General features: G+C 56.7%; 1 protein-coding gene across 1 annotated transcript; it reads right to left on the bottom strand.

Annotated features, from left to right (window-relative positions):
- Positions 1 to 13: 13 nt before the first annotated feature.
- CLPTM1 (CLPTM1 regulator of GABA type A receptor forward trafficking) lies at positions 14 to 27,612 on the bottom strand. The gene is made up of 14 exons (XM_070771234.1): positions 27,506 to 27,612; positions 21,085 to 21,197; positions 15,183 to 15,306; positions 14,087 to 14,245; positions 11,598 to 11,715; positions 7,288 to 7,373; positions 6,392 to 6,512; positions 5,543 to 5,787; positions 4,710 to 4,803; positions 2,562 to 2,752; positions 2,190 to 2,285; positions 1,736 to 1,871; positions 955 to 1,122; positions 14 to 746 (listed from the first exon to the last, which is right to left on the bottom strand). Exons 1-14 carry the CDS (start codon positions 27,575 to 27,577, stop codon positions 454 to 456), a joined length of 2,016 nt encoding a protein of 671 aa, XP_070627335.1. The 5' UTR covers positions 27,578 to 27,612; the 3' UTR covers positions 14 to 453.
- Positions 27,613 to 27,976: the final 364 nt, after the last annotated feature.

Raw genomic sequence — 27,976 nt, 5'->3', positions numbered from 1 at the left:
GGGCTCTGCTGAGTTTAAGTTAAACACCCATATGAATTTATTAAATCCAGACTGTGTTAAAGGGCGGCGGTCTGGGAGGAGGGGGGTTGGTGGGGGATCGAGGGACAAGATGACGGACGGCCGTGGGCGTCCCTCCGTGGGCCCCTGCCCCCTCCCCCGCCTGGCCCACCCCCTCGGCAGTGCCACATCGGCTTCACCATGATTCCCAATGGTGCTAGGCTGGCGGGGCGAGATGGCTAGAAACACAGAGGAACAGACGGACGGCACCTCCACAAATGATGGGTCCTGGCCTGCCCCGGCCCCTACGCCTCACGCTGGGCCCCGGCTGTGGGGGGCCTCCCGCCGCCCCGGCCCGATCTGTCCAGGGAAAGGGCAACGGGGATGGGGTGGCGAGGGGCCAGGGCGGCGGGGTGGTGGTCACCAGGAGCCTGGGCGGAGGAGGACCAGGAGCGACTAATCCCTTTTTTTGTCCTCTGCTGGCTTTGGAGGGGCTTCCTGGGGCTCACTGGCAGAGCTGGGCCCCTGAGGGGCCTGGGAGGGCGGGGATGTAGAGGCCTCCTCCCTGGCGGCTTCGGTGGTTGTGGTGGGGCTGGGGGCAGATGAGAGGGCCCCTGCTGCTGCTGGCGGGGCCTCGGCCACAGGGGCAGCTGCAGTTGGGGCCTCGCCGCTCATGCCAAACTCGTTCACCCGCGTGGGGTCGACGCGGTAGATCCACCGTTGGTAGAGGTAGATGAAGAAGACCACATCTGGGGGAGGGGCGGGGGGGTGGCGTGAGGAACGGAGGCAGGGTCCACCCGGCCCCCAGCATGTGGCGGGTGGAGGAGTCGTCCTGCCCTGAGTGGGCTGAGCGCCCAGGCCGGGGCCCCTCCCTCAGACAGGGCCCCGCCCATGCCCAGCTCTGGTGAGAGCCTACGGGGGGGCTGCCAGCCAACCCACCCACCCACCGGGCCTCACCGTCCCGCAGGCAGCCGATCCGGTACATAACAGGCATCTTGATGACAAAGGCAAAAAGGTCATCGATGAAGGTGTTGAGGGCCTTGTAGGTGAGCATGCGCCAGGGCAGGTGGGCCACGGACTTGAGCTTGTAGTTGATGAAGAGCTGGGGTGTCATGGTGATGAAGCCTGTGGGGTGAGAAGGGGCACCTGTGAGCAGAGCAAAAGGGGATCCTGAGCCTCCACCCCAACTGCATTTCTGGCCTCTGTGCCTTCCTCTCGCTGCTCCAGTCGCACTGGCCTCCTTGCTACTTCCACAGCCCGGCACATCCTACCTCAGGGCCTTGCACTTGCTCTGCCTGCTGTCACCAGACCTTTGCATGGTTCCCTCCTGGGCATCTTTCAGGCCTTAGTTTACGTGTCATTTCCTCAGAGAGGTCCCCCCACCAGCTTCAATGCCCCCCGACTCTGACTCCTTCATACCACTCATCAGCTGCTCACCGTCTGCCTGTTCACTCTGTCAGCTCCCCTGGGGATGACGACTGAAATGCACTGTCCAGGGCTTCCTGGAAGCCCTCTCTGACCCCCAAATCAGACTAGGCAGCACTTTGCAGCTGCCCATGTGCCATCCCTGACCACCCCAAAGTATCCCTGTCTGGGGTTGTGTGAATCTCCCCAGACAGCACGGGGAGGGCAGGGCCAGGCCGATTCGCTCACTGTCGAGGCCCCAGCAAGGGGTTGAGAGCCGTGGCTGGATACCTGCCCAGACACCACGGGGGCTGTGCGCCTGGGGCCTGCTCACCAAAGGTCAGCAGGAAGCCATAGAGCATGCTGAGCACCCAGGAGTACCAGCCCTTGTGCTCCAGGTACAGGAGGCTGTAGACGGCATAGCAGCCCAGCAGCGGAAAGAGGATCCAGGACAGGTACCGGAACGCCATCTGCAGGGCACAGGGTGGGGCTGGGATGTGGCTCCTTGGGCCCCACCTGGCACCCTGGCTCCTTGCCTCCACCCACCCACACCTGGTTTGGCAGGCCAGCCTGGGGGAATTTCCAGGTAGCCCTGGGAACTCTGGACTCAGCCAGGAAGTCAATGTGGCAGACAGAGGACACTGGAGGGAATGACACAAGCCCTAAAGCAAGGGGCTGTCGGCCAACAGGCAGACATCCCAGCCCCGCACTGTGCAGAGCCGGGGCCCCCAGGAGCGAGCAGGTACCTGGAGAGCCCCCTGGGGCCCGCTGGGAAGGGGGACACTCACGTCGTCATACACTTTGGTCGAGGACTCAACGTATGTGGACTTGTCCTGGAAGGTCGGGCGGGGCAAGAGCCCTGCCACCTTGTGCTCCCGGTCCAGCTGCAGATAAGCAGGGAGGCTGCGGCCAGCTGCCGTGCTGGCTCCCGCCCTCCCCCCACCCTCGAGCCAGCTCCAGCCCCTGACCTTCCCCACTGCTCCCAGTTCCCCTGCCCCATGTGTGACCCGAAAAATCCCCTGGTGCGAAAATCCCCTTGGTCTTGGGAGTGCGGCAGGCACTGGGAATCCCCCGGGGCCAGCTCCAGGGTCTGGCTGGGCCGTGCGACCCCGCTCCCAACCTCGGGGGGCTCCCGCCGCAGTGTGGCAGCCCGGCCTTACCCGGACATCCATGACCTTGGTGATCTTCCAGAGGTCAATGAGGACCCCAATGAAGACGCTGACCTGGACCACGAAGTTGGTCTCGTTGTCCAGGATGTAGAGCAGGACCACGAAGGACTGGAAGACGCCGAAGAAGACGGAGCGCACGGACAGGCCCTCCAGGGACTGCCGGCTGTTCCAGAACTGGATATCTGTGCATGGGAAGGGGCGGGGGGCAGCCGGGGCGTGAGGAGCCGCCTGGGCCCTCCTGCAGCTCCCTCAAGCCCTGACCTCCTCAGACTCCCGGGACGGCAGTGGGTCTGCCAAGGGGGAAGGGGGCACACGACTCCCATTTCCCCTGAGAGTCAGCTCTGCGGGTGCCACCGAAGCCCCAGGCAGGCAGATCTCTGCAGTCCTCAGATTGGACACCCCCCACCCCAACCAGGGTCAGCCCCTAGATGGGCAGTGATGGCGAGACAGCAGCCATGCTCCAGGGCTCCTCACGCACTCAGTGCTCTGGGCCGCGGCATCCCTAAGGCCACACAGCCTGGCCTGGCAGAATCTACATGGAAGCTGGGTCTGTGTGACGCCAGACCTGAGCTGTCCACCCTGGCGCTGTGGCGCCTCTGCTGGGTGGGAAAGTCCAGCACGAGTACTCTCTCGGCCCACGGCCCCAAGGCCTTGAAGGAACCTGCCGGCACCACGCGTGGGGCGTGCACAAGGACCACGGGCTCTGCTCTCCAATGGAAGCTCCTTCCTGTGTCCCCCCTGGACCCCCGCCACCCTCCGTGGGGCCCAGCCCAGTCCCCCTGCGGGCCCCGTGGACCCAAGGATCATGGCAGTGCGGGACCCTGCTGGGCTGTGCACCCAGCCCCTGCCAACAGAGGAGGCCGACTCAGCATGATGCAGGTCTTCCAAGGGAGAAGCCAGGTCCGTGGTCACACAGGCATGGTCTGGGTGCTGGCTGCCCACCCAGCTCTGATTCTGACTCCAGAGCCCCAGCACACCCAACAGACTCACGCCTCTCTTGTCAGACCATCAGACCCTCATAGGACCTCCCCCACCCAATCCTAACTAGGAAGAAAGTGTCCAAAGACACACAGGGGTTCTGGCGGGGGTGCATGGATCCGAGTTCTGCTTCAGACCAGAGGCACCCTTCACACCCTTGCTCTGTGACCTTGGGCAAGTGACTCCCTCCCCTGTGCCTTCATTTCTGCTTAGGCAAAGAGGGACCCTGAGGGACCCAGCTCGCAGTCAGCAGGAGCATCTGCAAGTTGGTGCCTGGACCAGCATCCACCTCGGCTAACAGACTCCTCCCTACTGGAGTCAGCACCATTTACTGTTGGGTTTTGATGTTACAGTTCTTCAAAAAGTAACCCAGTCACAGCCGTGCCCTCTTAGTAATAATGATATCAATAGTACTCATTACTGCTGCCACCTTCAGAAGCTGCTGAGGGCCAGGCCTCCTTCAGGCCAGGGTCCTCCAGGGAAGGAAGAAGTAGCCAGCAGGGCCAGGAATATGAAGCGGGAGCTGGAGCAGGCTCCTGGATCCAAGTCCTGGCTGGGCCACTTGGGAGCTGTATGACCACGGGCAAGGAACCAACCTCTCTGATCCGTAAACGTGGGGTAATGATGCTGCCTCCTGGGCTCTGGCTGCGGGGCTTCCATGAGCTCACTGGCAAGGGTGCCCCCCCAGTGCCTGGCAGGTGGCCAGGGCCCCTCAAACATGGCCATCACCCCTGTTGGCCTCTGGCACCTTGGGGCCCTCTGGGGACACGGCTGTCACTTTCCCACTCAGGTGGGCCCTGTCCGCACCCCCCGAGGGGTCTCCCCCAATGGGCAGCCTGCCGGCCAGGGCAGCAGGAGCAGCTATGGGGCTTCCCTGCTCCTGGCCTCGGAGTTCCCCAGCCCTGCTTCCTGGCGGTGCCGACCAGACCTTTGCCAGAACAGCGGGCCGGCCCCTCCCCCTGCGCCACGCCCGGCGGCCGGTAGTTTCTAGGCTGGGAGTTGCTGGCCGCTCCCTAGGCCTCTGGAGAGTGCGGCTGGCGGGCCCCATGCAGGGAGAGGGCCTGAGAGGAAGAGGGAGGGAGTGTACCCTACCCTCCCACACACACCCCCGTTCCCCTAGTCCCCCATGGCCTCTCACAGGGCCCTGGAGCCCATCCCTACCATTCTTGAAGGCCAGGAACTCAAAGACACTGTGGACGATGGACACGATGATGGTGAGTGCCAGCAGGTAGGGGTTGGTCTCCAGGAGGGCGACCTGGGGCGGGGGTGGGGAGATGGCCATGAGCATCGCCGGGCCCCGGCTGGGGCTGACCGCAGCGCCTCCCCGTTAGCCAGCCCGTCTCTCCTTCCTCTGGCCCTGGGAGAGCCTGATGATATTCCCACAGACCTGACCCCGGGGCTTCCGGGGAGGGGGCGTGCTGGCCAGGAGGAGAGCAGGTCAGAAATAGGCAGATGGGCACAGAGAGGGTGGGCGAGGGATGCACGGAGAAGGAGGGGGGAAAATGGGGACAGAAGAGAGATGGGGGGACAGCGATGGGGGCAGGCAGAGTAATAACTGAGAGAGTCGAAGTGAAGGACAGAAACCCAACACCAGAGACGGCCCCAGGCAAGCGCGGCCAAGACCCAACATGCCAGAGGCGGGCAGAGAAGGATGCTGCTCAAGGACACAGGGCAAGCGAGCAGAGACCTCGAGTCAGAGCCCAAAGGCAGGGCGGCAGGCCGTGGGGCAGAAGAGACAGGTCTAGACCCAGAGGGCCGGCCCCAGCAAACAGAAAAGCCAAGGCAAAGATGGCCATGGAAGCCTCAGAGGCAGGACCCCCAGTGTCAGCCAGGGCCAGAGGCCGAATGCCTACTTCCTGCCCCCCACGGGGAGGGGCCCTGAGAGGTTGTGAAACTGTGGGCAAGAGAGCACCGGCCAGCAGCCCCCAGGCCAGCAGCGCGGTCCACTTCCCCTTCCCCTCCTGCAGCCAGGGAAGGCCCCACCCCTGCCGCACCTTCACCGAGTCCTGCTCCTCATCTGACTGCTCATACAGCTCGTCACCCAGGAAGTTCCAGGGCGACTTGGCGCTCTGGGCGGCGTAGAGCTGCCAGCGCCAGAGCGACAGTGGGCAGAAGGAGACGCGAAGCGGCAGGCTGGCCAGGCTCTCGTTGATGGGGTAGTAGTCCTTCTGCAGGTTCCAGTAGTCGTTGAAGTAGATGATGGGGTAGTAGTCACCACTCACGGCGTCGAACTTCACATCTGCAGACATGAGGGGTGAGGGTTCTGCTCAGCCCGGGCCGGAGGCCACAGGCACCCACAGGGGTGGGGCGATTCCAGCCTCCGAGGACAAAGGGGTCAAATTCAGATGTTTGCAGGGACCCAATGGGGCCCCCTCGACAGACACTGGAGGACAGGGGACATTTCTGGGCTGTGCCAAGGAGTGGAAAGACTGCATGACCTCAGGGGGGCAGGCTAAGGGCAGGCTGGGCAGGCCCCAGCTGGAGGGACAGGTGCAGCTCAGCTCCAGACTCCGGCTGCCCCAAGGGCCACCGCGTGTCGGGATTTTGTAAGAGTCAGAAATCTGGCTTCCTAAGTGATGCTGCCTCCATTTCCAAGGTTGGCAACAGTGCACACCTTCTGAAGAAAGCTCGTGGGGCAGATGAGACCGGTTTGGGCACACGGTGGTCAGCACTGGGGTCATCAGGGGTGCCGAAGGGAGAGAAAGGGGAGTGTCTAGAGGGTGGGGCGGGAAGCTTGGGAAGGGGGACACCTAGTTGGAGATGACAGGGAATACAGGGGTAGGGGCATGGGGCCAGGAGATGAGGAAATGGCCTGTCAGGAGCCTGAGCAGGGCAGGACTCACACTGGTCTAGGGGAGGCGGCACGCTGCCCTTCACCCACGGCGTGTGATCGTCCACGATGTTGATGGTGATGTTGGGGTGCCAGTGGGAGATCACCTCCACGGGCCCATAGTCCTCGGCCCTCTGAGGGAAGACAGGAGGTGGGGGGCCTCTGGCAGCTGCTCGCTTCCTCCAGAGGACTCCCGTGACCATCACAATGGCAAAGAGCAACCACCACAGCGACCGCTGGCAGGGGGCCGGCCTCTAAACCCCACTGCCCTGGCTGTCCCCAGCCACCCGCTGGAGCACAACACGAAGGTCTGCCCATCTGGATGGGACAGCGCGCCAGGCCGTGGAGTGCAGCCTCCGTGCTCAGGGGCCACCCTCCCGCCTGGAACCATCTTGTGGAGAGGGAGACTCTTGGGGCCAGTTCACATCCTGGGCTGACGGGGAGTGTTCTTTCCAGAGCCACAGTATCAGCCAGTGCCTCCTCTGTGCCGGGCCGACCCTGGGCTCTGGGCCCGGCAACTTGGGTGTGAATCGCGGCCCTGCCATCTCCTGGCTGTGACACCTCGGCCCAGTCTGCCTGGGCCGGGACCCACCCAGCGGGCTGGTGAGAGGCTTCTGGGTGGGTCTGTGTACACTGAGCAGAGGGCCCTCCCCGCCACTGCCAGAGGTCGGCTGGAGCCTCGCCTGGAGTCCCCTGCTCCCTGAGAGCTAACTGCATCCTGACTCTGCTTCCAGTGAGGGAAACTGAGGCTCAGAGACATAAAGGCTCCCCCAGTGGCTCAGGGGTAGTGCAGGAGATGACTCCCCTGGGGTGCCTGCTGAGCTGGGAACCCGGGTCCAGACGGCGCCCCCAGGACCTGATGGCTCCGCTCGTGCGCCCCCAGGACCTGATGGCTCCGCTCGTGTTTACCTTGATCATTTCTGGGTCAGCTTCTGTCTCTCCCGTCAACAGGTTCTTGGTTTTCTGAAACCGCCGGCGCTTGTATTTGTTGATCACTGCAGGCAGGGAGGCCGGGAAAGGGGTGGACGTTGAGATGGGCTGGCACTCAGGGGACCCAGGCCCCAGACCTCCACCCACTGACGGCTGCTCACCTGGCTGCCGGTTCCCACTCTTCCGCCCGCCAACTGAGAACAGAATCAACCAGAGAGCCTGCACTGCCTTCCACATCTTACCTGGCCTCGGGGTCCCCATCTTTATAGTCACAGTAGCATCCACCAAATTGTCCTGTCTTCCCTCTCCACAATTTGCTGCGTCCATTCCATCAGCCCACCCTGGGTGGACGTGCCCTCCAGCACATGCCAAACACCTCACTACTGCCTCCCCTCCTGGGCACCCCTCCAGCCCAGCCACAGCACCCCCTCCTGGCTGACCAGAGTCACCTCAGTACTGGCCTCCTGGTGGCCACTCTTGCTCCCTAAGATCCCCTCTGCCCAGGAAAGCCAGATTCTTTGTGACCAAGTATGCAATCGCATCATCCTTCTGCCTCAGAACCCTAGAGGGCTGTCCTGGGCAAGGCCCCTGAGAGGCTCACCACGGCCCCTTTGACGCTCAGCCTGCGCCACCTCCCTCCCTCACCCACCCCACTTCCTTCTCCTCAGATGTGCTGACCCTGGGCCTTCAGACGAGCTGCTGCGTCTCCCTGGCAGGGACCCATCAGGGTGGGAATCTTCCCGGTTGGCTCCTTCTCCCCTTCTAGCCCCTGGTTACATGGCCCTCTGCCCCCTCCACTGAAGGAGATTGCCCAGGCCTGCTCCTCGCCGTTTCTGTTTCCTTCACAGCAGCCCATCACCACCCACTGGTCACCTGTGCACCAGCTTACTCATCTGCTGTCTGTCCCTTCAACCAGTCTACGAACTGTGGGGTTCGGCCCACCCTGGACTCTAGTATATCCCCCACTCTAGGCTGGGCCCACAGTGACGAGCAGCGGGGCTGACAAATGTAAACAGGTGGGCCGCGACAGTGCTGGAGAAGGCCAAGCGCCGCCAATGTGGAAAGTACTGTGGGGCCGAGTCCCTGGGCAGGAATGGACCTCACTTCCTCCTGCGGATGCCAGGTCAGCCATGGGCTCCCTGCCACCCTGCCCCCAACCCTGCCCAAACACGCCAGACAGACAGGGCTGGTGCTTGTTTACACTCTGTCGCCCCGCCTCCTCCTCAGCTCCTCCTCATGTTGGGACCTCATACGGCCCGACTGAGACTTCATCCTGCCCTCAGGGGCTAGGGAGACATGGGGAATTGGGAGAGGGAGCTAGCCAAAATTGGGGGCCCCTGGGGTCACACCCTGGCTCTGTCTCCCACAAGCTGGGGGCCACTGATAAGCTATGTCCCCACCTTGGGCCTCGGTCCCCACTCTTGACAATGGGGATAAATTTCGCCTTTTCTGGGCAGGACCACTGGGAGGTGGCTCTCTGCTCTACAGAGCATAGCCAAGCAGAGCGTCCCGGCACAGTCACACTGACGCACGCCACAGGGTCCAGATCCCTCTCACCCGCTCCAAACTGGGGGCTTCTGGAGTCTATGAACGAGCTCACGCTCAAAAACTCTTCTGGCAAATGACTGAGGGTCTCAGCCCAGGAACAGCTGCTCCTATTGTCCCCATGAATATCATCCCAGCATTTCTATTATTACTAACGGGGAAGGCATTTGAGACCTAGGCCCCGCTTGTTGGGGGAAAGCAGGAAACGCCCAAGGGTGGACGTCTTGGGGAATGAATGCAGGGGCGTGCTCCACTGATCAGGTCACTGTCACTGTCACTGGACATGCTCCACACCTGGGGGCTCCACACCGGCCCCAGAGAAGAGAGGCTTCTCCACTCGGGTGGAGAACATTCTGCAACTTGGTGGCAGCAGAGGGGATTATGATATGAGATGGAACTGCCTTCCGAAGGGTGAAAGAAGCTCCCGTTTTTAGGAGTTAAAGCTTCTAGAACTATACCCTGAGCACCGACAATGTGGCTCGCTGAAACGGAGATGTGTTATGAGTGCATAACACACACTGGACTTTGAAACGGAGCGCAGGAAAAAGACTAAGACATCCTGTTAATTTCTTATACTGATTACACACTGAAATGACAACACACTGACCTCAATAAAATTATTACTAACAATCATTTTTTTGTCTTTTTTTTTTAATGTGGGCACTAGATAACTTAAAATGAGCTCTGTGGCGGGTGCTGTATCTCTACGGGACAGCACTCAGCGAGTCCCGATTGCTGGTCCTTTGGGGAGGGGGCTTTTCCAGTCCCACACTCTCGTTCTATGCCCTGAAGTGGGCTGGCATGTCCCTCCGAGCCCCTGCTCTAAGAGGGCCCAGCTGTGAGGCAAGCCTGGTGACCCCAGCGGTTTCTCAGGTTCACAGGCTGCAGGCTCTACTTTGCAGAGCGCACCAATATCTGTCACACTGTCCGTGAACATGACCTGGCCACACAGTGCCACAGATCACATTCACCAAAGACGAAACCACAGAGGACACTGGCACTGAGCAGGGCTGCTGGGGGTAACTGGACAGGTGAGCAGCTGCCCACTGGGGTCACATTCGAGGGAACCTCTCAGGCATCAGGCACGTGTGACCAGACTTGCAGGGACACATTTGGGGGAGGGCGGGGGCTGCAGACCACACCCCCTCAGCCCACATCTTCGAGGACACGCGCCACCAAAGCCCGCCAGCCAGCCGGGTAGAACAGCCTGCAGAACACGGTCCACAGGCACACTTGCTTAGTCAGAACAGTGCTCAGCACACCCGGGGACTTTTCTGACTCAGCTCTGAGAACTGACAGAGTCACTAGTTTTTTGTTTCATCCAGTGTAGACGATTACAAAAATATTCTCATCCTTTGGGTTATTTTTATACCCAGAGAAGTAGGGAAAGACCTAACCACGCAAATTAAAGTGCATTTGTCGCTGTCCCACACAGAACAGCTGGAGGGATCTTAACCAAGTCCGTAGGCACAATAGAATCACAGCGAGGGGCACACAGCATTTACATGAAGGGATGGGGGCTTTGAGGGGTGGAAGGCAGGGGGTCTGTTCTCTAGATCTGCTGAAACTCAAGTGTGTCGAGAGAGCCCCATGACTGCCCATTAGGAGACACTGGACTCAAGGACAAAAGACAAAGAGCAGACGGAAGAATGCCAATAATTCTTAACCTCACGGAAAAGAAGTTAGACTAGGAAGGGAAATAAACACAGACACTGCGTGGTTTAGATGGGAGGGAGAGTCACGAGCTCAAGATCATCTGAATGTTGAATTTGAATCTAATCAAATTACGTTCCTGAGTTGAGATTTCCTCTTCCAGAGTAGGAAGTCAAGAGACAATCTCTAGAACAGAAAAACCCCAAAATTACAGCATCACCTTGTTACTGGGAGCCTTGGAGATTAAGGAGCAGAAACAGCTAGAGCAGCTGCCAGTGGGGAGTGGAAACTGGGGGAGCCTGAGAGGGGGTGAGCAGGAGACGGATGGGTTTTGCTGTCTGGTTGAATTTACTTGAGTTTTAAACCATGTGCTCGTAAAAAGATTTAAAACAAAAACAAAATTTTAAGAAGAGGCCGTGGGCAGAGCAGCTTAGTTTCAGTACCAGGCTGTGTAAATGGCCACAGTTCTGAGCCGGGGCTTCTGAGGGCCACTGGCAGCCCCGGGGTTTGCTCACCAGATCAAGCTTCTCGGGGGGTGCACCTGGCACTTGGTGGACAGCCAGCAGGCTGAGAACGCAGCCAGTCCGCTGACGTGGCCCCACCAGCCTGCCTCATCAAGAGCAGCCCTACGCAGAGGCGTGTGTTGGGGGTGCGGGGGGAAAGAGGCTCGGAGTACAGCCATGCAGGACGCACCCAAACCCGCAGCCTGGAAGCCTCGCCCGGCCCCAAGGGAGGCCCCAGATGCCCACTGTGCAGCACTCGCTCCAGAAGCAGCTGACGTGGATGACTAGAGATCACACTGGATGCAACCGACGGCCAAGGGCCTTCCGGTTTCCCTCTGCTCACTTGATCCAGCTAGCATTTGCCCACAGACTACTCTGGACCCTCTGGTCTGCCAGGCCCGGCACTACGCACAGCCGGCCCACCCTCCCCTTCTGTGCACACCAACTCCTCCCCCTCCAAAGGCCCTTTCTCCACCTGCTCTAAGCAGATTCTTCTCCTGCCTATCCATGGGTGTCCAGAGACAAGTAGGGTACGTGGGGTTTGAGTCCAGCCATACCAGCCGGGCTCCAGGGCGCAGAGGAACTTACTTCGAGACATGTGGACTGTGGCGAGCCGGCGGTACAGCGCCTTCTGCCGAGGGTCTGGGTGGAAGCCACTCTTGGTGAAGTAGACGTGGATGTAGATGGAGCCGTTCTGCTGGACACTCTGCAAGGTGGGTGCATAGGGACAAGGAGACAGTGATGCCCCTGATGATGCCCACCCATACACCCATGTCCTGAGTGCTCAGGGCGGGCAGTGTAGCTGAGGGGTTGAGGCCACACACTGGAGTTAGACTCCAATTCAAAACCGGGCTCCAGCACACAATAGCTGTGTGGCTCACCGAGCCTCAGGGCCCACTTGCAGGACACAGATGGTCAGCATGGAGGGCACAGCAGGCGCGTAAGGAGTACCCGGGGCCACTGAGCACAGTCACTCGAGCCCAGAGGACGAGCTCAATAAACACCAGCGGCCCAAATTCATTAAACAGTAAAACAATGAAGGTCAGACCCTGCTCTGACACTTCGAATGGCAACTGCCCGATCCAGCGAGTCCACATCCACACAACGCACGGAAACCTCAGGCAGTGGGGCATATTATTATCCCGTTTTCCAGATGTGGTGACTGAGGCTCACGTGGAGAGGCTACAGGCAGTGAGTAAGTGGATCTGTCCGAACCCAGTCTGTGGGCTCCCCCAGGGCCCTGCCTCTCACCGTGTGTGTCCTCCCTGGGTCCTTCACCGCTGTTCTCATGCCCCCTCCCTGCCCGCCCTTCCCCCCAACTGAAGCAGGGCGGCCAAGGCCTCACTGGAGCCTCTCTGTCTGACCTTCATGGGGAGCTGGGAGTCACTTGGCCGCTCTCTGTCCTCAACTTTCGTCTTTTAAGTCCACCCCTGTGCTAACCATGTTTTTTATTTCTTTTTCTTTTCATGTTTTTTATATTTTATGCTGTTTCCACATCTGGTGGTGGAGAGACTGCTCCTCCCAGGGCTAGCTGATTCCTGGAGATAATAAACAACTGCTTTCGAAGACACCTTTAAAATGCAAACCAAGAAGCCCAAGTCCACACCCGCAACAAGCCCTTTTTGACTCTCATACCCCAGGCTGCACTGAATCACCCAGGGCAGGCACCAGACAACTAGAGACCACCCCTCCAGCCCAGAGCCTACACATTGACCAAGCTGGCCAGTCCTAAGCTGTTTCCCCACCTGGCCTGCCTTTCCTCAGGAAACCTCAATGGAGGGAGGTTTCGGCCAAGGCCTCTCCTTGCCCCTTTGAAGAGCTCCTGCCCAAACCTGGCACTTTCGCATGTGGCCCTGCATGGTGTGGTGGGCCCCCTCCTCCCAGGAAATGTAAGCAGTAAATTCTTCTTCCAATGGCACTGGCTTCTCTGTGTCACTGCTCAGTCACCTCCTTAAATCAACATCAGGAACAACTTGGACACCCTCCCATCACAAAGCTGGGAAGGAAGGTGAGCTCCAAGTCCTTGGGAGCAGCCTTCACTGCCTGGCTTCCTGCCCCGCAGCCCTCCTGGGATCTTGCGGAGGGGTCTAGGGGCTGGACGTGAAGTCTCCGCGGGAGCCGCCCCTCCCACAGCCTGGGCTGTCCTGCCTGCCTCAGAAGGCCTGCATTGCCCCGCTACCTCCAGCTGCTGACAGACCGAGCCAGAGCCAGACACGGCACCCACACCCCCTCCTCCCTAGGAGGCTGAGGAGACCTGATGGGGAAGCATGAGTGAGGAAAGCTCCAGAGAGACGGCAACACTCACAGAGCCATCAACTTCACAGACACTTCAACAGTCAAGGGCTCTGCACACAGCGCACTGCTGGGTAGAGCGGGGAACACAGCAGTGACCAAGATGGTCCTGGCCTCACCGTGACAGGGTTCACAGTTCCATGCGGAAAGAGATCCGTATTCAGGTAGTGACCATCCCCCTCCAGAGTTGGCAAGGCTTGGGTGGGGGAACCCAAAGAGGGCTCTGCCTGAGCCTGGTGTCAGGGAGAGCTTCCTGGAGGAGGTGGGATCAGCACCTGGGGCTGTCACAGAGCTCACAGTCAGACAGCCTGAGTTCAAAGCTGTCACTGGCTGTGTGACCCTGGGCGTGGCCTCTCTGTACCTAATCTTCCTCATTAGTCAAATGGAAAGAAAAGTTCCCATTGCCTTGGGTGGTTCCCTTCAGTCAGCCTAGTCTGCTGCCCAGGATGCAGTGAGCACTTAATCAACACCAACTGTATTTTTCAAACCAGGCTGCCTAACTGGACACCTCCAGGGACGATTACTAATCTTTCACTGGTTTAAAACACAGATCACAACCCTGAAAGCAGGTGGGAGGCCAATTCCAACTCCATCTGCCTGGAGAGGTGGCGGGGGACGAGGCCCAGAGACCTTGGGGAGTTGCCTGTGTTCAACAGCGTGTGAACTGAGGGCAGAGCCAGGCTTGGAACCCGGACTGCCAACTGCCGGCCTGGGAGCTGGTTCAAGGAAACGCCCTGGGTGCTGGCCCAGCAGCCGGGAAGCCAGAAACCAGAAGCTGTCCCCACCTGTGGAATGTCGAGCTCAGCAAAGTGCTCGTAGCAGCCGTCGGAGTTCTCGCCACTAGTCCAGTCGCCGTATACGAGGTCCTGCTGCTCCCAGAAAAGCGCCGACGTGGCGTTGAAGTCTGTAAAGTGCTCGTGCTCGGAGATGTACACGTGCAGGTTCTGTCGGGAGGGGAAGCGGGGGGTCAGCCAGGGCTGCTCATAGGAGCCTCTGAAGTTGACAGATTAAAGAGCAGAAGAGGAGCTGTCATCACAGTAATATGAACAACATGGGGTGGGGAGAGTTAGTGAGGAAAAGCGTGGCCGCTGGTAGAATAAATCTCTTTCCTCATACCCTACCATGTCTGTCCTGGTCTGAGCCTATGGCGTCTAAGAAGGAAGGTGTGCGTGCTCAGTCCTGTCCGACTCTTTTGCGACCCCATGGACTGTAGCCCTCGAGGCCCCTCTGTCCATGGGATTTTCCAGGCAAGAATACTGGAGTGGGTTGCCACTGCCTTCTCCAGGAGACTCTTCCCAACCCAGGAATCTACCTTGAGTCTTAACAATGGTCAGTCTGCCGATTAGAATTTGGGGTTAGAAAGGATCCGAACCTCCCTGCATTATGTTCTCTCTCAGCCTCTCATGGGCTTCTTCATCAGAATTCCCATGGATAAAGCCCAGTCAAGGTGCGCAGGAGTGTCGGCCAGCTATTGAGAACCCAGGGATGCTGCAGACGCAGCATCGGAACCCCCTCCCTTCTCACGTCCCCATGGCCTTCTCTCTCCAGAAACTGGAAGTCCCCTGATAAGAACCAGCTGGACGGTGGTAACCCTGCTGGCCAGAATTCCGAGAAATCTGGCATCCCAGAGCTCTGGAGAACCACAAACGTGGGAGAAGCCAAGACTGTTGCCCAAACCCGAAAGAATTTCCTTGTTCCTCGTAATGTCACTTGAGTGACTCAGGTTTCATAGGCTGACGATGAACCTAGAGTCTTTTGACTCCAGACCCGTTCACAGACCTGCCTGTGACCAGGGACGGCATCTGTGCTGACTGCCTGTGTCACTCCCCCTCCCTCCCCTACCCCTCCTCTCCCGGGTCTGGCCTCCCAGCCAGCGGTTACCATTAAAGTGTCTTTGGGGAACAGGTTGCGGCTGGCGACGCGCGGGGCTCCTCCGGGGCCCGCCTGGTCCTGAGGGGCCGGCCCTCGGCGGAACCAGCTGCTGATGGCCCAGATGATGAAGATCCTGAGAAGGCAAGCAGGGAAGGTGGTGAGTCCTTTTCTTTCCAATGTGGCCACTCCTAACCTGACTCAGCACCTGCTGGGGCCTGACTGGGGGTCTGATCAGGGAGGGGGGTGTCCCTAAGAAGGAAGTTGCAGGGCTGCTGAGAAGACCAGATGCCCCCAAAGGCCATGCCTTGGGACAGACCCCAGATGCTTTTGTCTGCCAGTGGGGAGGCCTGGCGCTGACTCCCACCGGGAGTCTGGTGGCCACAGGTCGCAGGGGCTCAGACCCTCGAAACCTCAGAACTTGGACACCTCATGTCCCAGTCCCCTGGAATCCCAAAGCGTGAGAACCTTGGAATCTGGAATCCCAGCATTTTGGAGGCACAGACATTGGATGAGCAACGTCTCAGAACTTCAAGTCAGCTGAAAACGGGACGAGCAGATAGCAAGGAATCGTGAGTCCTTCGTTTTAGTACCACTGGGCTAGGTTAAGCAGACCAACTCTCCGTTGGAAACTAGCTGGAGGAGTTATGTAGGGAATTCCCCGGCAGTCCAGTGGTTAGCACTCTGCGCTTTCACTGCTGAGGGTGTGGGTTCAATCCCTGGCTAGGGATCTAAGATCCTACAAGCCTTGTTGCAAGGCCAAAAAAAATATACATATATAGTAAGAAAATACCAACATTAGTTTTGTGTATATAATTACAAGTCTTAATATAGCAATATATTCTCTATATTCTTCATATATTCTCACATATAATTTTTATACATAATACATGTAAATATATATTCTCTTTATTCATTTTTATTAAAGTATAGTTGTGTAGACATATTCTTTTTTTCTTAGTTAAAACAAATACATTAGAGTCATTTTCTCAATTTACAAAATTGAATAAACATAATATGCAACCTTTGAGTTGAAAATGAAGCAGAGGTATTTCCAGGATACACTTTTAAAGGAGAAAGGTGAGGGGAAGGAAATATATAGAGTTACCCATCCATATTGTGTAATATACGCAAAAACCCCACGGAAAATCTGAACTGGAGGAAAGAGAAATGCAAGTTGGTGTCTAATGGGGACAGTTTCAGATGGGGAAGATGAAAAAGTTTTGGAGAAGTTTGGCAATAATGGCTGCACAGTAATGTGAATGTACTTAACGCCACAGAACTGTACCCCTAAAAATGGTTTAAAATGGTAAATTTTGTGTTATATACATTTTTTGCTGCAATAAAAAGAAAAGAAAAATCCCAACAATCTGTAATGCACCTTTATGCCATCATAAAAGCAAAGACAAGTATAACGTACAAATCAACTTTAAAACGGACCCCCCTTGCTTTGGGGGAATAGGGAAGACCTGGGGTAAGCAAAAACAGAACAAAATGCCTCAAAACACAATACTGTCTTTAAAAACATTCAGCGCAGAGGCTTCCCTGGTGGCTCAGTGGTAAAGACTCCACCTACCAATGCAGGAGTCATGGGTTCCATCCCTGGTCTGGGAAGATCCCACATGCCGAGGAACAACTAACTCTGTATGCCACAAAAACCAAACCTGTGCTCTAAAGCCCAGGAACCACGACTACTGAAGCCAGCAAGCCCCGGAGCCCACGCTCTGCAACAAGAGAAGCCACCGCAATGAAAAGCCTGCACGCTGCAATGACGAGCAGCCCTGGCTCGCTGCAACTAGATAGAAACCCACGCAGCAAGAGGATCGCCACCAACATAGTAATGATGAATGCTGGCTACCATGAGGTGATTTTTAGTTTCTTCTTTATGCTTTGCTTTTTGAATATTTTTTAATGAACAAAATAAAAGCCCCACAATAAAACTATAGCAAACTGCTAGTTTTCTCCCAATATTCATCTTCCCCTTCTCCATCAGAAAGAAAACTCCTAAATTTTAACTGGACCTCTTGGCTACTTGGAATAAGACTACAAGTCTAGCATTTCAGCTAGGTTTAGACACATGGTGAAGTCCTGGCCAGTAAAATGTAAAAACAGTATGTTATACGAGTATCTTAAAGAGACAGAGCATCCCATCTTTATTTCTTCTTCCCTCCTGGAATGTGGACATGATGGCCGCATCCTCAGCAGCGATTTTAGGCCACGAGGATAAAAGGCAAAATCCAGGAATGAACAAAGAGCAGGAAGGAATCTGGGATGCAGAACACTGCATAACCCTGGTCTGCCCAAGTCCAGAACAGTACATGAGACGGAGGAAAAGTTCTATTGTGTTAATTCAGGTCTCTCATATACATGCAGCTCTGTAATTACTGAATGAGACAAGGACTTATTGATCACAGGTGTGAAAAGCCATACAGTTGCCCGTTGAACAACAAAGGTTTGAACACACAAATCTTTTTCAGTAGTAAATACTACAGAACTACCCAATCCATGGATGGTTGAACCTGTGGATGTGGAACCACAAATATGGAGGAGACGCCGGCACAGAAGGCCAACTATAAGCTATACGTGGATACACAGCATAGGCACCCCTGATCCCCACGTTGTTCAACAGTGTAGCAGAGACTGTGTTCGGCTGTGTGGCAGAAAGGTTAAGTGCTCAGCCTCTAAGCTGCAATATCTGCATCCAAAGTCCAGCTCCGCTACTTCCTGACTGTGAGACCTCAGGCAGGACTCAACCTCTCCAGGCCTCCATTTCCTCAACAGTTAAAATGGGGACAACAATACTACCTACCACGTAGGGTTATTTATAAGCATTAGATGCACTGATATATACACGCACACACACATGATACATACATCATCTAGAATGGAGCCTGGTACCGACAGTAAATGTTTTAGACGTGTCAGCTATTACCGCTACTTTCATCATAGGAAAAAAGGCATACAACAAACTCTGAACTGGAAAAACACTACAAGGGAATTCTAGTGTGCGTGGGTACCTCCCTGCTGAGCCCCAAACCACACTGAAGGGCAGGATCAGGCGCAGGGACTTGCCTCTGCCTGTACAAGGCACACAGCCCTGGGGTCTCGGGGGCCACCGCTCAGCTGAGCCATCCGCTGCTGCCCCAGGAGGTCCCTGATGCACAGGGCTGGGGAAGGTCTGACACTGGTGATCTCCAGGGACCCCCTCCACTTCCGAGAGAGGCTCTCATTTTAGTAAATATGCCAAGAAAGGGTGTGGGAGCAAGGACATCCACAGGCAGCTCTGCCCTGACTTAGTACGTGGCCGGCAGGGGGCCCACCCACTCTGGGCTTCTGGGCCCCTGTGTCTAAGACGTGGCAGGCCGGACCAAACTTTCTGCAGGATTCCAGATCCCCAATTCCCTCCAGTGTGCACCATCTGCTCATCACGGGCCCTCTCGGATGCAGCCCACGGATGCAGCCCACCATCCCCACCTCCCAGACGAAGAGGCCCAGCCTGAGGATACCAGTGCTGGCCTCACCTACTGCTTTTCAACTTACTGGAGTGAGCAAATAAAAGAGACTTCCCTCCCACCTCAAGCAGGCAGTCTATCAATACATTCACAGAAAAAAATTGTAAATATATAAAAAAGCATATAAAACCGCCCTCCCATCCCACCCCCAACTCCAGGTAACCATTGGTATAGTTGCAGGAGGCGCTGAAAACCATGGACTCTACCCTCTACTCCCCCAAAAGGCCACTCTCACAATCTGCTCCATGCTTCAGAGAGTTCACAGGCCCCTGAGCACAAAGCCTGAAGCCCATCTAAGAACTCCGGATGGAGAAGGTCCCCGGGCACCCATGGGGACTGCTTCTTGGTGCTGCCTGGTTCTAGGGAAGGAAATGAGCCTACACCGTGTTGTATGAAGAACGCCTATCTGAAGGAAGCTCTGTTATGTACTGATGTGGAGAGGTTTCTGAGGTATATTGTTAATGAGAAAAATCAAGGTGCAGAACTGTGTAAAATAGGCTACCTCTTATGTAAAAATGAAGGGAAAGATAAAAATAATCTTTATTCCTAGGTGCCTGAAGCATGAAAAGAAGAAACTGATATATAAGATAAGAAGATTCTAACTCCATACTGGGCATCCCAGTTGGCACTAGTGGTAAAGAACCCGCCTGCCAATGCAGGAGATGTAAGAGATGTGGGTTCCATCCCTGGGTTGGGAAGATCCCCTGGAGAAGGGAATGGCAACCCACTCCAGTGTTCCTGCCTGGAGAATCCCATGGACAGAGGAGCCTGGTGGGCTATGGTCCATAGAGTTGCTATTGGACATGGGGACAAGGGGACAGGAGAGAGTAAATGGGGAAGAGAAGGGAGGGGCTCCACGGATGAAAAAACCTACCCGGGAGATTCCTTCCCCACCGCCCACGCCCTCCCAGAGGTTCCCCAGGGCTTGGTCAGATGCTGGCCTTCCAGAAGGCAGGTCCTGTCCTCCTGGCACCTGGGATGGTCATATGAATCCGCAGGCAAAAGGATGACCACCAGCCAGGTTCGCAAGGATGGCCCGTATGGCTCCACTTACAGGAGGCACCCAGAGCAGTCAGCTCCATAGAGAGAGAAGGTGCTGCAGAGTGGTGGTGGCCGGGGCTAAAGCAGGTGCAGGAGAGACAGGAGTCAGTATTTCATGGGTACAGAGCTTCAGACTGTGTGTGTGCTCAATCCTGTCCAACTCTTTGTGACCCCATGGACTGTAGCCCACTAGGCTCCTCCATGGGAAGAAATTTTCCAGGCAAGAATACTGGAAAAGAAAGTGAAAGTGAAATCGCTCAGTCGTGTCCGACCCTTTGCGATCCCATGGACTGTAGCCTACGAGGTTCCTCCATCCATGGAATTTTCCAGGCAAGAGTACTGCGGTGGGTTGCCATTTCCTTCTCCGGGGGATCTTCCCAACCCAGGGATCAAATCTGGGTCTCCTGCATTGCAAGCAGATGCTTTTACTGTCTGAGCCACAAACCCATGTCTCTTGCGCCTCCAGCACTGGCAGGCAGATTCTTTACCACTGAGCCACCTGGGAAGCCCACAGAGTTTCAGTTTGAGGAAGATGACAAAGTTCTGCAAATAGATGGTCTGATGGTTGCACGACAGTATCAATATACCAAATGCCACTGAATGGTACACTTAAGGATAGTTAAATGGGACCTCCCTGGCGGTCCAGAGGTTACCACACTGGGATTCCAATGCAGGGGGCCCGGGTTCCATCCCTGGTCGGGGAACTAAGATTTCACGTGCCTTGCAGTGCGGCCAAAATAAAAAAAGTTAAAATGCTAAATTTTATGTAATGCAAATGTTGCGGCTGAACTGTGTCCGCACCCCACCCCACCCCACGTTCACGTGCTGCAGCCCTAACCCTCGGTATCTCAGTGCCAGTATGGGCAGACGGGGCCTTTGAAGAGCTGATTAAGGCCGAGTGAGGTCATTATTCAGGGTGGGCCCCAATCCCACAAGACTGCCCACACACAAAGGGCAGATTAGGACACAGACACGCAGGCAGAGCAAAGACCTGGTGAAGGCACAGGAAGATGGCCAGCCACGAGCCGAGGAGAGAGGCCTCAGAGGGGACGAGACTGCCTGACACCTCGATCTCAAGACTTCCAGCCTCCAGGATCATGGACAAATAGAAAGGGTCTCCATCAATACAGATGGTGGCCATTCTCAGTGATTCTTTCCTTTCCTTTTTTTTCTTTAAATTTTGTTTGTTTGGTCGTACCATGAGGCTTGCGGGCTCTTAGTTCCCTGACCAGGGACTGAACTCCCACCCCTGGCAGCAGAAGCGCAGAGTCCTAACCACTGCACTGCCAGAGGACTCCCTCTTTATGCTTTCCTTATTTGAGCTTTTGTCAATGAACAACACCGAAGCCGCATCCACTCACCTAAACAGCACGCCCTTGATGACCTGCCAGGCGTTGGGTGCTGGCTGGGGAGGTGGGTTCTGGGGCTGGGTCTCTGCCGGCGGGTCCCTCCCGACGCTGCCATTGCTGGTCACCTGCGGGGACACAGGCCAGAGTGAGGACGGAGGACGCGTCCTGATGCACTGAGGCTGTCGCAGGCGCCACTGCGTGCTGAGGCCCAGCAAAGGCGGAGCGCAGAGGGGGTGCCTGGCCCAGCCTGGGAGTCAGGGAGCAGTCCTGGAGAAGTAGATGCCAGAGCTGAGCCCTAAATTATAACCAGTTGGCCGGCGCAGGGGAGGCAATGAGGGAAGCAGCAGGTAGACATGTGAAGGTGAGAGAGACAGTCTGGTTCTAAGGACGGGCCAGTACTCCAGGGGCCAGGACACTCCCAGGATTCGAAATGCCCACCGGGGACAGTGCAGAAAGGGGTCACGCGGGAGGTGTCAGGTTGTGCAAGGCTGGGGTTGATCGGAAAGCTCCTTCCCTATGCAAACAAGTCTCGATGTCTCCTCCGTGGCCAGCCCGGTGGGGGGCGCCCTCTTTCCAAGGGCTCCGGATCCAGCAAGTGAGACAGACACAGAGAAACACAACCACAGTCGGAGCGTGAGGCAGGCGGATGTGCGTGACCTGTACATGGCTCAGACCGCCTGTGAGGCCGGAACCAGGAACATCTCCACCTGGCAGGCGGGCAAACGAGGCTCGGGGAGCCTAAGCCACCATGTGTCTGGGTCACTCAGGAAGGATGACGGCAGGATGACAGAGGGGTGGGCAGGCCAGGCAGGGCTGCCCAAAGGCAGAGTCTTCACTTAGAAACAGAAGCTCAGGGACTTCCCTGCTGGTCCAGTGGTTACGAATCCTCCTTGCAATGCAAGGGACACCGGTTCAATCCCTGATCCTGGAAGATGCCACATGCCCAGGAGCAACTAAAGCCTGAGTGCCCTCGAGCCCGAGCTCTGCAACAAGAGCAGCCACTACAGTGAGATGCCCTCACACCGCAACTGAAGAGAAGCCCCTGCTCATCACAACTGGAGAGAGCCCGCGCGCAGCAACCAAGACCCGGCACCGCCAAAACTAAATTTTTTAAAAAGGAAATAGAGACAGACAGAGAAGCTCAGAAGCAGAGTGTCATGATGTCAGAGTGGAAGGGCCTGAGATAGGGAAATTCTTGCCGCCCCTGTCTTTGCACCTGCTAGCTCCCCTGTCTTGCCCTATTCCCTCCCGACAGCTGTTCCCTCACCCACCAGCTTTTGAGAACATGACCAGGACTGTCTCGATCACTTTTAGGTGGGAGCACTGCCCCGCCCAGCATTGGCAGAGAGCAGGGGCTCAATAAACACCTGGAAAATCAACAAATGCTGCCTTAAGGGCCCGCCCTGAACACCCAAGCCACTCAAGTCTACCTGTTCCTGGGCCCCTCCAGTTCTCTCCCTCCCACCCCAAAGCTGCTCCTCTGCCTTCGGTCAGCTGCAAATGCCCCTGAGAGCAGAAGACAGAGGCCCCCCGCCAGCCAGATGAGGCTGCCACGAGGCCAAGGCCAGTGTTTGTTAAATGCATCACTTGCCATTTCCGGTCCCCTTCACCAGTGAGAGTACTCTCCTTTCACCTCCCGAAGTGGGGGCGGCACCCAGCAGTGGGGTCAAAGGTGGAGGCTCTGGAGTCCAGGAGACCCAGGCTGCAGTCTGGTCCCACAATTCCCGGCTGTGAGATCTTGGGCGTGTTGCTTCCCCTCACTGACACTTCACCTCTCTGACCCAGGGGCCAGGCTGTGATAATATCATACATTTAGGGCAGAAAAGATTTCTTTCGCGTGTCAAAAGAAGTTACCTCCCAAACACCAGGCCCAGTGCTGGGCGGTGGGGTCGGTGCTGCCCATACAGCTCTGGGACCTGCCCTCCTGGAGCTCGGGGTCTAGAGGGAAGCAGGCCGGCAGAAAAGTAAACAGGATAATTAACAATGGTAAACGGGGATGTGTTCCGGAGGAAACAAGCAGAGGGGGTGATGACAAAGGGGTGGCCGGCTAGTCGAGGAGGCCTCCTGAGGAGCTGTCTTTGCCGTTTGGGTGAAGGGCATCTGAGGGAGAGAAAAGGTGTGGGCAAAGGCTTGGCCAAGGGGCGGGGGAGGTCAAACAGGCACAGAACTTCATGCAGAGTTCAGGGCTAGCCTTGCTCCTGGCGACACAGGGTAGGGGTTGGGAAAAGGGGGCAAGGATTTCCAGCAGGTCTGAGCTGATTCCGGGTCAAGAAAAGGAAGCTTGAATGACTTCAATATTTGATTTAAATATTGGTTTGAACCAACATCTGGCTGGCTTCCCAGGTGACGCCAGTGGTAAAGAACCCACCTGCCAGCACAGGAGACACAAGAGACATGGGTTCAATCCCTGGGTTGGGACGATCCCCTGGAGTAGCAAATGGCAACCCATTCTAGTATTCTTTCCCAGAAAATCCCATGGACAGAGGAGCCACGGGGCTGCAGAGTCAGACACTGAGCGCCTTAGCGCCCGGCTGGCTCCCAGGTCTGTTATCCTACCCGTGATGGTGGACAAGCTGGCCTGGAAACCCTCCCAGGGCAATGCAAAGGGAAACCAAATCACTAGGATGGCTGTGATCAAAAGGGGGGATGAGCACGAGCGCTGGTGAGGACGTGGAGAAACTGGAACAGCCGTACGCTGCTGGTGGGAGACGCAGAGCTGCTGCTTTGAAAAATCCGGCAGGTACTTAAAAGCTAAGTATGCTCCCAACCAAGCCAGCAATCCCACCCCGAGGTCTCTGCCCGAGAGAATTCAGAACATGCGTCCATACAAAAGTTTATATGCAAATGTTCATAGCAGTGTTATACATAAAACTAGAAGCAACCCACAAACGAGTCTTTTGATGGGTGACCTGTGCTGGATTGGCACAATGGAATACTACTGAGCCATAAAAAAGGACCCCTGCTGGGGCGAGATCATGCAGAAGGGCACCAGGGAGTGTTCTGAGACCACACTGGAGCAGTGGCTGCACCGCACAACTGCAGGAAGGCAGACAGCTTCTGAACTCCACACTGACCACAGGTGTCTAAATTACACCTTAGTGAAAAGGTAGCCCTCTCGCAGCTCCCACTCCTCTCACAGTAAAGCCAAAGCTGTCACCGTGGCCCTCTGAGGCCTGGCATGATCCTCCACGCCCGTCTTCTCTCACCCGCCTCCCCTCAGTCACCAGTTCCAGACAGGCCAGCCTCCCCACTGTTCCCTCGTCACCCCAGGCCTCTTCTGCCTCAGGGCCTTTGCACTGGCTGTTCTCTTCATCTGAAGGGCTTCCCCCCACTGTCTGTGTGACTCCCTCCACATCTCCAGTAGGTCTTTGTTCAAACGTCGCCTCCTCAGAAAGCCCTTCCCAGACCACTGCATTTAAGTTACAACCCTCTTACCCAACCCTCACTTCGTATGTTCCTCCCCAGCTGTAGTTCTGGCCATGGCACTTATCACCACCTGAGCCACTGTATGTTTTTCTTATATGTGTTCTTATCTGTATACACTCTCTTATTTCTCTTATTCACTGTCCCTGTCCCTAACTCCACTCCACCCCCCAGTCCTCAACAATACATGGGCTCCAAGAGTGCAGGGCCTCTGTTTGTTCCCAGCCGATCCCCAGTATCAGCATGGGGACTAACAAGCAGCGGAGACTCAACCCACATCAGCTGAAGGGATGATTATTAGAGCTGTGGGCTGGTGTCTGAGGCCCTGGCTGAAGGAGGGGCAGGCTGCCTGGGGCAGATCGCTGAGGGCCCGCCCAGGAGCCAGGCGAGGGTGGCAGCAGAGGCTGAGGGCACAGCAGTGACTAAGACATAGTTCCTGCTCTGGGACCCACGTGCCCAGTCTCACACCATCCCCAGAACACCCAAGAAGGGCCCCAGGAAGCAGCGGAGGCCCTGAGACCAGGCTGGGGCTGGGAGGAACTCAGGGCATCCTCTTTGACTGCCTGGCACTGGGAATTCCACCTCAGCCCGGCCTCTGCCTCAAGATCCATTCATCCCACAGGTGCCGAGCGGCTGCTCCGTGCTTACTCCTGAGCTGGGTGGGCGGTGCTGGGGACACAGCGCTGACCAAGGCAGTTCCCGTTCTGTCCTCCAGGGGCTCCCAGTCCATTGGAGGAGACGGAGTGACAACCCAGAGTGGGCAGGGCTGGCACCGGGCAGCCCAGGGACAGTGGGAGCCCTGACCCAGTCTGACAGGGTCAGAGAGGCTCCTCGGGGAGAGAATGCCTGAGATATCCAGGACTAATAAGGATCAGTCAGGTAAAGACGGGAGAAACACGTGCAAAGGCTGGAAGAGAGAGTGAGGCATGTGCCTCGTTTCACAGTAAGGGCTTCACAGTGGCTGATGCTCCTCCTGTCCAGGGACTCAGGCAGGGACAATTTTGCCTCCTTCCCCCTGCCACTCCCTCCAGGGGACACTTAGCAACATCTGGAGATGTTTTTGGTTGTCACAATGGGCGAGGGACGTGTGTGTTACTGACACCCAACGTGTAGAGGCCAGTGAAGCTGCTAAACATCATACAACACAGGACGGCGCCCACCATGAAGAACTGTCCAACCCCAAATGTCAACAGTGCTGAGGCTGAGAAACCCCAGTCGAGTCTGAGGGGGAAAAAGGCAGATCACGCAACGCCTCGGTCTGCCAAAGAATCTGTACTTAATCCTGAAAGCAAAGGGATAAATCTTGAAAGATTCTGGATAGAAGTCAGACAAGAGATCTTGCGGGGGGTGGAGTGGGGGCGGGTTTCTGTAAGCTCAAGGCAAACAGGGCACACTGAGCCCTAGTCTCCCTGAACACTGCCCCAGGCAACAATCAATAGAAACTCAGAAAAGGAAAGGCCTTCTTTCAGTGAGACTGGGAAGCTCCTGAAGACAGGGACAAACACTTCCTAGGACTACCCTTGGGGCCAGGCCCTGGTTGAAGATGCTGAAAAGATCCAGACCAGGAAGGTTGACTCTGTCATACAAATTGCACCCTCGAGTCCTCCCCAGGTGGTATTATTTGCCCCTCCTCCATTCTAAAGGAGATCAGCCCTGGGTGTTCTTTGGAAGGAATGATGCTAAAGCTGAAACTCCAGTACTTTGGCCACCTCATGCGAAGAGTTGACTCACTGGAAGAGACTCTGATGCTGGGAGGGATTGGGGGCAGGAGGAGAAGGGGACGACAGAGGATGAGATGGCTGGGTGGCATCACTGACTCGATGGACGTTGAGTTTGAGTGAACTCCGGGAGATGGTGATGGACAGGGAGGCCTTGTGTGCTGAGATTCATGGGGTCGCAAAGAGTCGGACACGACTGAGCGACTGAACTGAACTGAACTGGGTTCCCTCAGTCCCTGACATAGATTTTTTGTCACCACCCCTGTCACTCCAGGACTTCTTTATACTCCTGTCTTCTCTCTCACTCCCCTGATGAAGGGACATGGTTAGAGCCACTCTCGTGGCTAGGAAAAGAGAGAGCAGGGCTCTCACAGGGCTGGCCCTCCTGCCCAACTCCTTCATTTACCACTGGAGAAATGAAAGGGGGAAAGGAACTTGCCCAAGGTCACACCCAGAGTCAGCTTCAGATCTGTTCTCTTCTCACAACCTGCGCTCCTCTCCCCTGTACTGCCTCCCACATGTCAGTGACATCCCAGTGGGTGGGTCGTTAGAACCTCTGCTGTCACTCCATCGACTCCCTGAACATCTCAAGGGTGGCTGCCTGAACTAGTATGTTCTACAGCTTGTTTAGCTGAAGTGGCAATGGGTCAAAAGTCAGTGCCAGGATTAATTTCCCCATAGGACTCATATACGCTGAAAGTAAACCCATCTCAGTCTCGACCACCCCGCTTCAGCAACGGCGGGTAAGTTCTACAGGGAACATATCCCAAATCTAACCGAGGTGACCTTCTCTAAGCGCCTTAGTCTGTTCCTCGGAGTCTTGTCTGTAAAATGGGTCTGTCAGTCTCCACAGCGCGTGCCTTTCACCACGATGATAACCTGACTTCCCCAGAGTTAGAAAACTCCAAAATAATCAATCACTGCCCACAGCTAGAGCACGCCGTGAACCCCAGCCCACTCTAGGAAGGTCCGGAAGCCTGGAACCGCGGAATCGGGAACCCTGGGAGCCTGGGTACAAGTCTGCGCCCCTCCGCGCCCCTGTCTCGTCGGCTCGAGCAGCGAGCTTGGTGGCCGCCCGGCGCGAGTATGCAGGGGACCCGGCGCGCAACAGGGCCCCGCTCCCCGCACTGTCCGGCCTCCCAGGCTGCCGGCCCCGCCTGGGCCCGGTATTCAAGGTCCCTCTGGGCAAGGACCCCTCAGAGCACAGGATTCTGTGAAAACAGGCAGGACACGCCCCGTGGGAGGCCCCCCGGGTGGGGAAGAACCCCTCAGGCCCCTCTCGGCCTCCGTACCTGACCGGAGCTGCCTCCCCCGGCCGCCACTACGGCGCTGCCAGCCCCGTCCGCCTCCTGCGCCGCCGCCATCTTCCCGCTCCGGGTCCCCGCCCCCGCCGCCAGGACCGCCCCGTCCCGGACGGCTCCAGCGCGATCGCGCGAGATTTCACGTTTGCCCGACCCGCCGGCCACCGTATCTATCTCTCAAGTGGGCCTCAGCCGCGCCTCTCGGAAGCCTCTTCCGGCTATGAAAGGGCCAATCGAGCCACCGTACCCTAGTGCTGCCTAGTCCCGTTTGTTTTCACCTAGTAGATACCCTCGGGCTTCCCAGGTGGCTCAGTGGTGAAGAATTCGCCTGCCAAGTAGGAGACGCGGGTTCGATCCCTGGGTAGGGAAGATTCCCCTGGATAAGGAAATGGCAACCTGCTCCAGTTTTCTTGCCTGGGAAATCCCATGGGTAGAGAAGCCTGGCGGGCTATACAGTCCATG

Source organism: Bos indicus, chromosome 18 (assembly GCF_029378745.1).
Source record: "Bos indicus isolate NIAB-ARS_2022 breed Sahiwal x Tharparkar chromosome 18, NIAB-ARS_B.indTharparkar_mat_pri_1.0, whole genome shotgun sequence".
NCBI lineage: Eukaryota > Metazoa > Chordata > Mammalia > Artiodactyla > Bovidae > Bos > Bos indicus.
The sequence above is the reverse complement of the archived record's forward strand: the minus strand, read 5'-3'. Positions and strand labels throughout refer to the sequence as shown.

Coding starts and splice junctions, on each gene's coding strand:
- CLPTM1 (XM_070771234.1), bottom strand. CDS start 27,577: ATGGCGGCGGCGCAGGAGGCGGACGGGGCTGGCAGCGCCGTAGTGGCG. Junction 21,198..27,505: donor GGGGAGGCAGCTCCGGTCAG/GTACGGAGGCCG, acceptor GTGTCCCCGCAG/GTGACCAGCAATGGCAGCGT. Junction 4,804..5,542: donor AGGAGCAGGACTCGGTGAAG/GTGCGGCAGGGG, acceptor CCCCCGCCCCAG/GTCGCCCTCCTGGAGACCAA.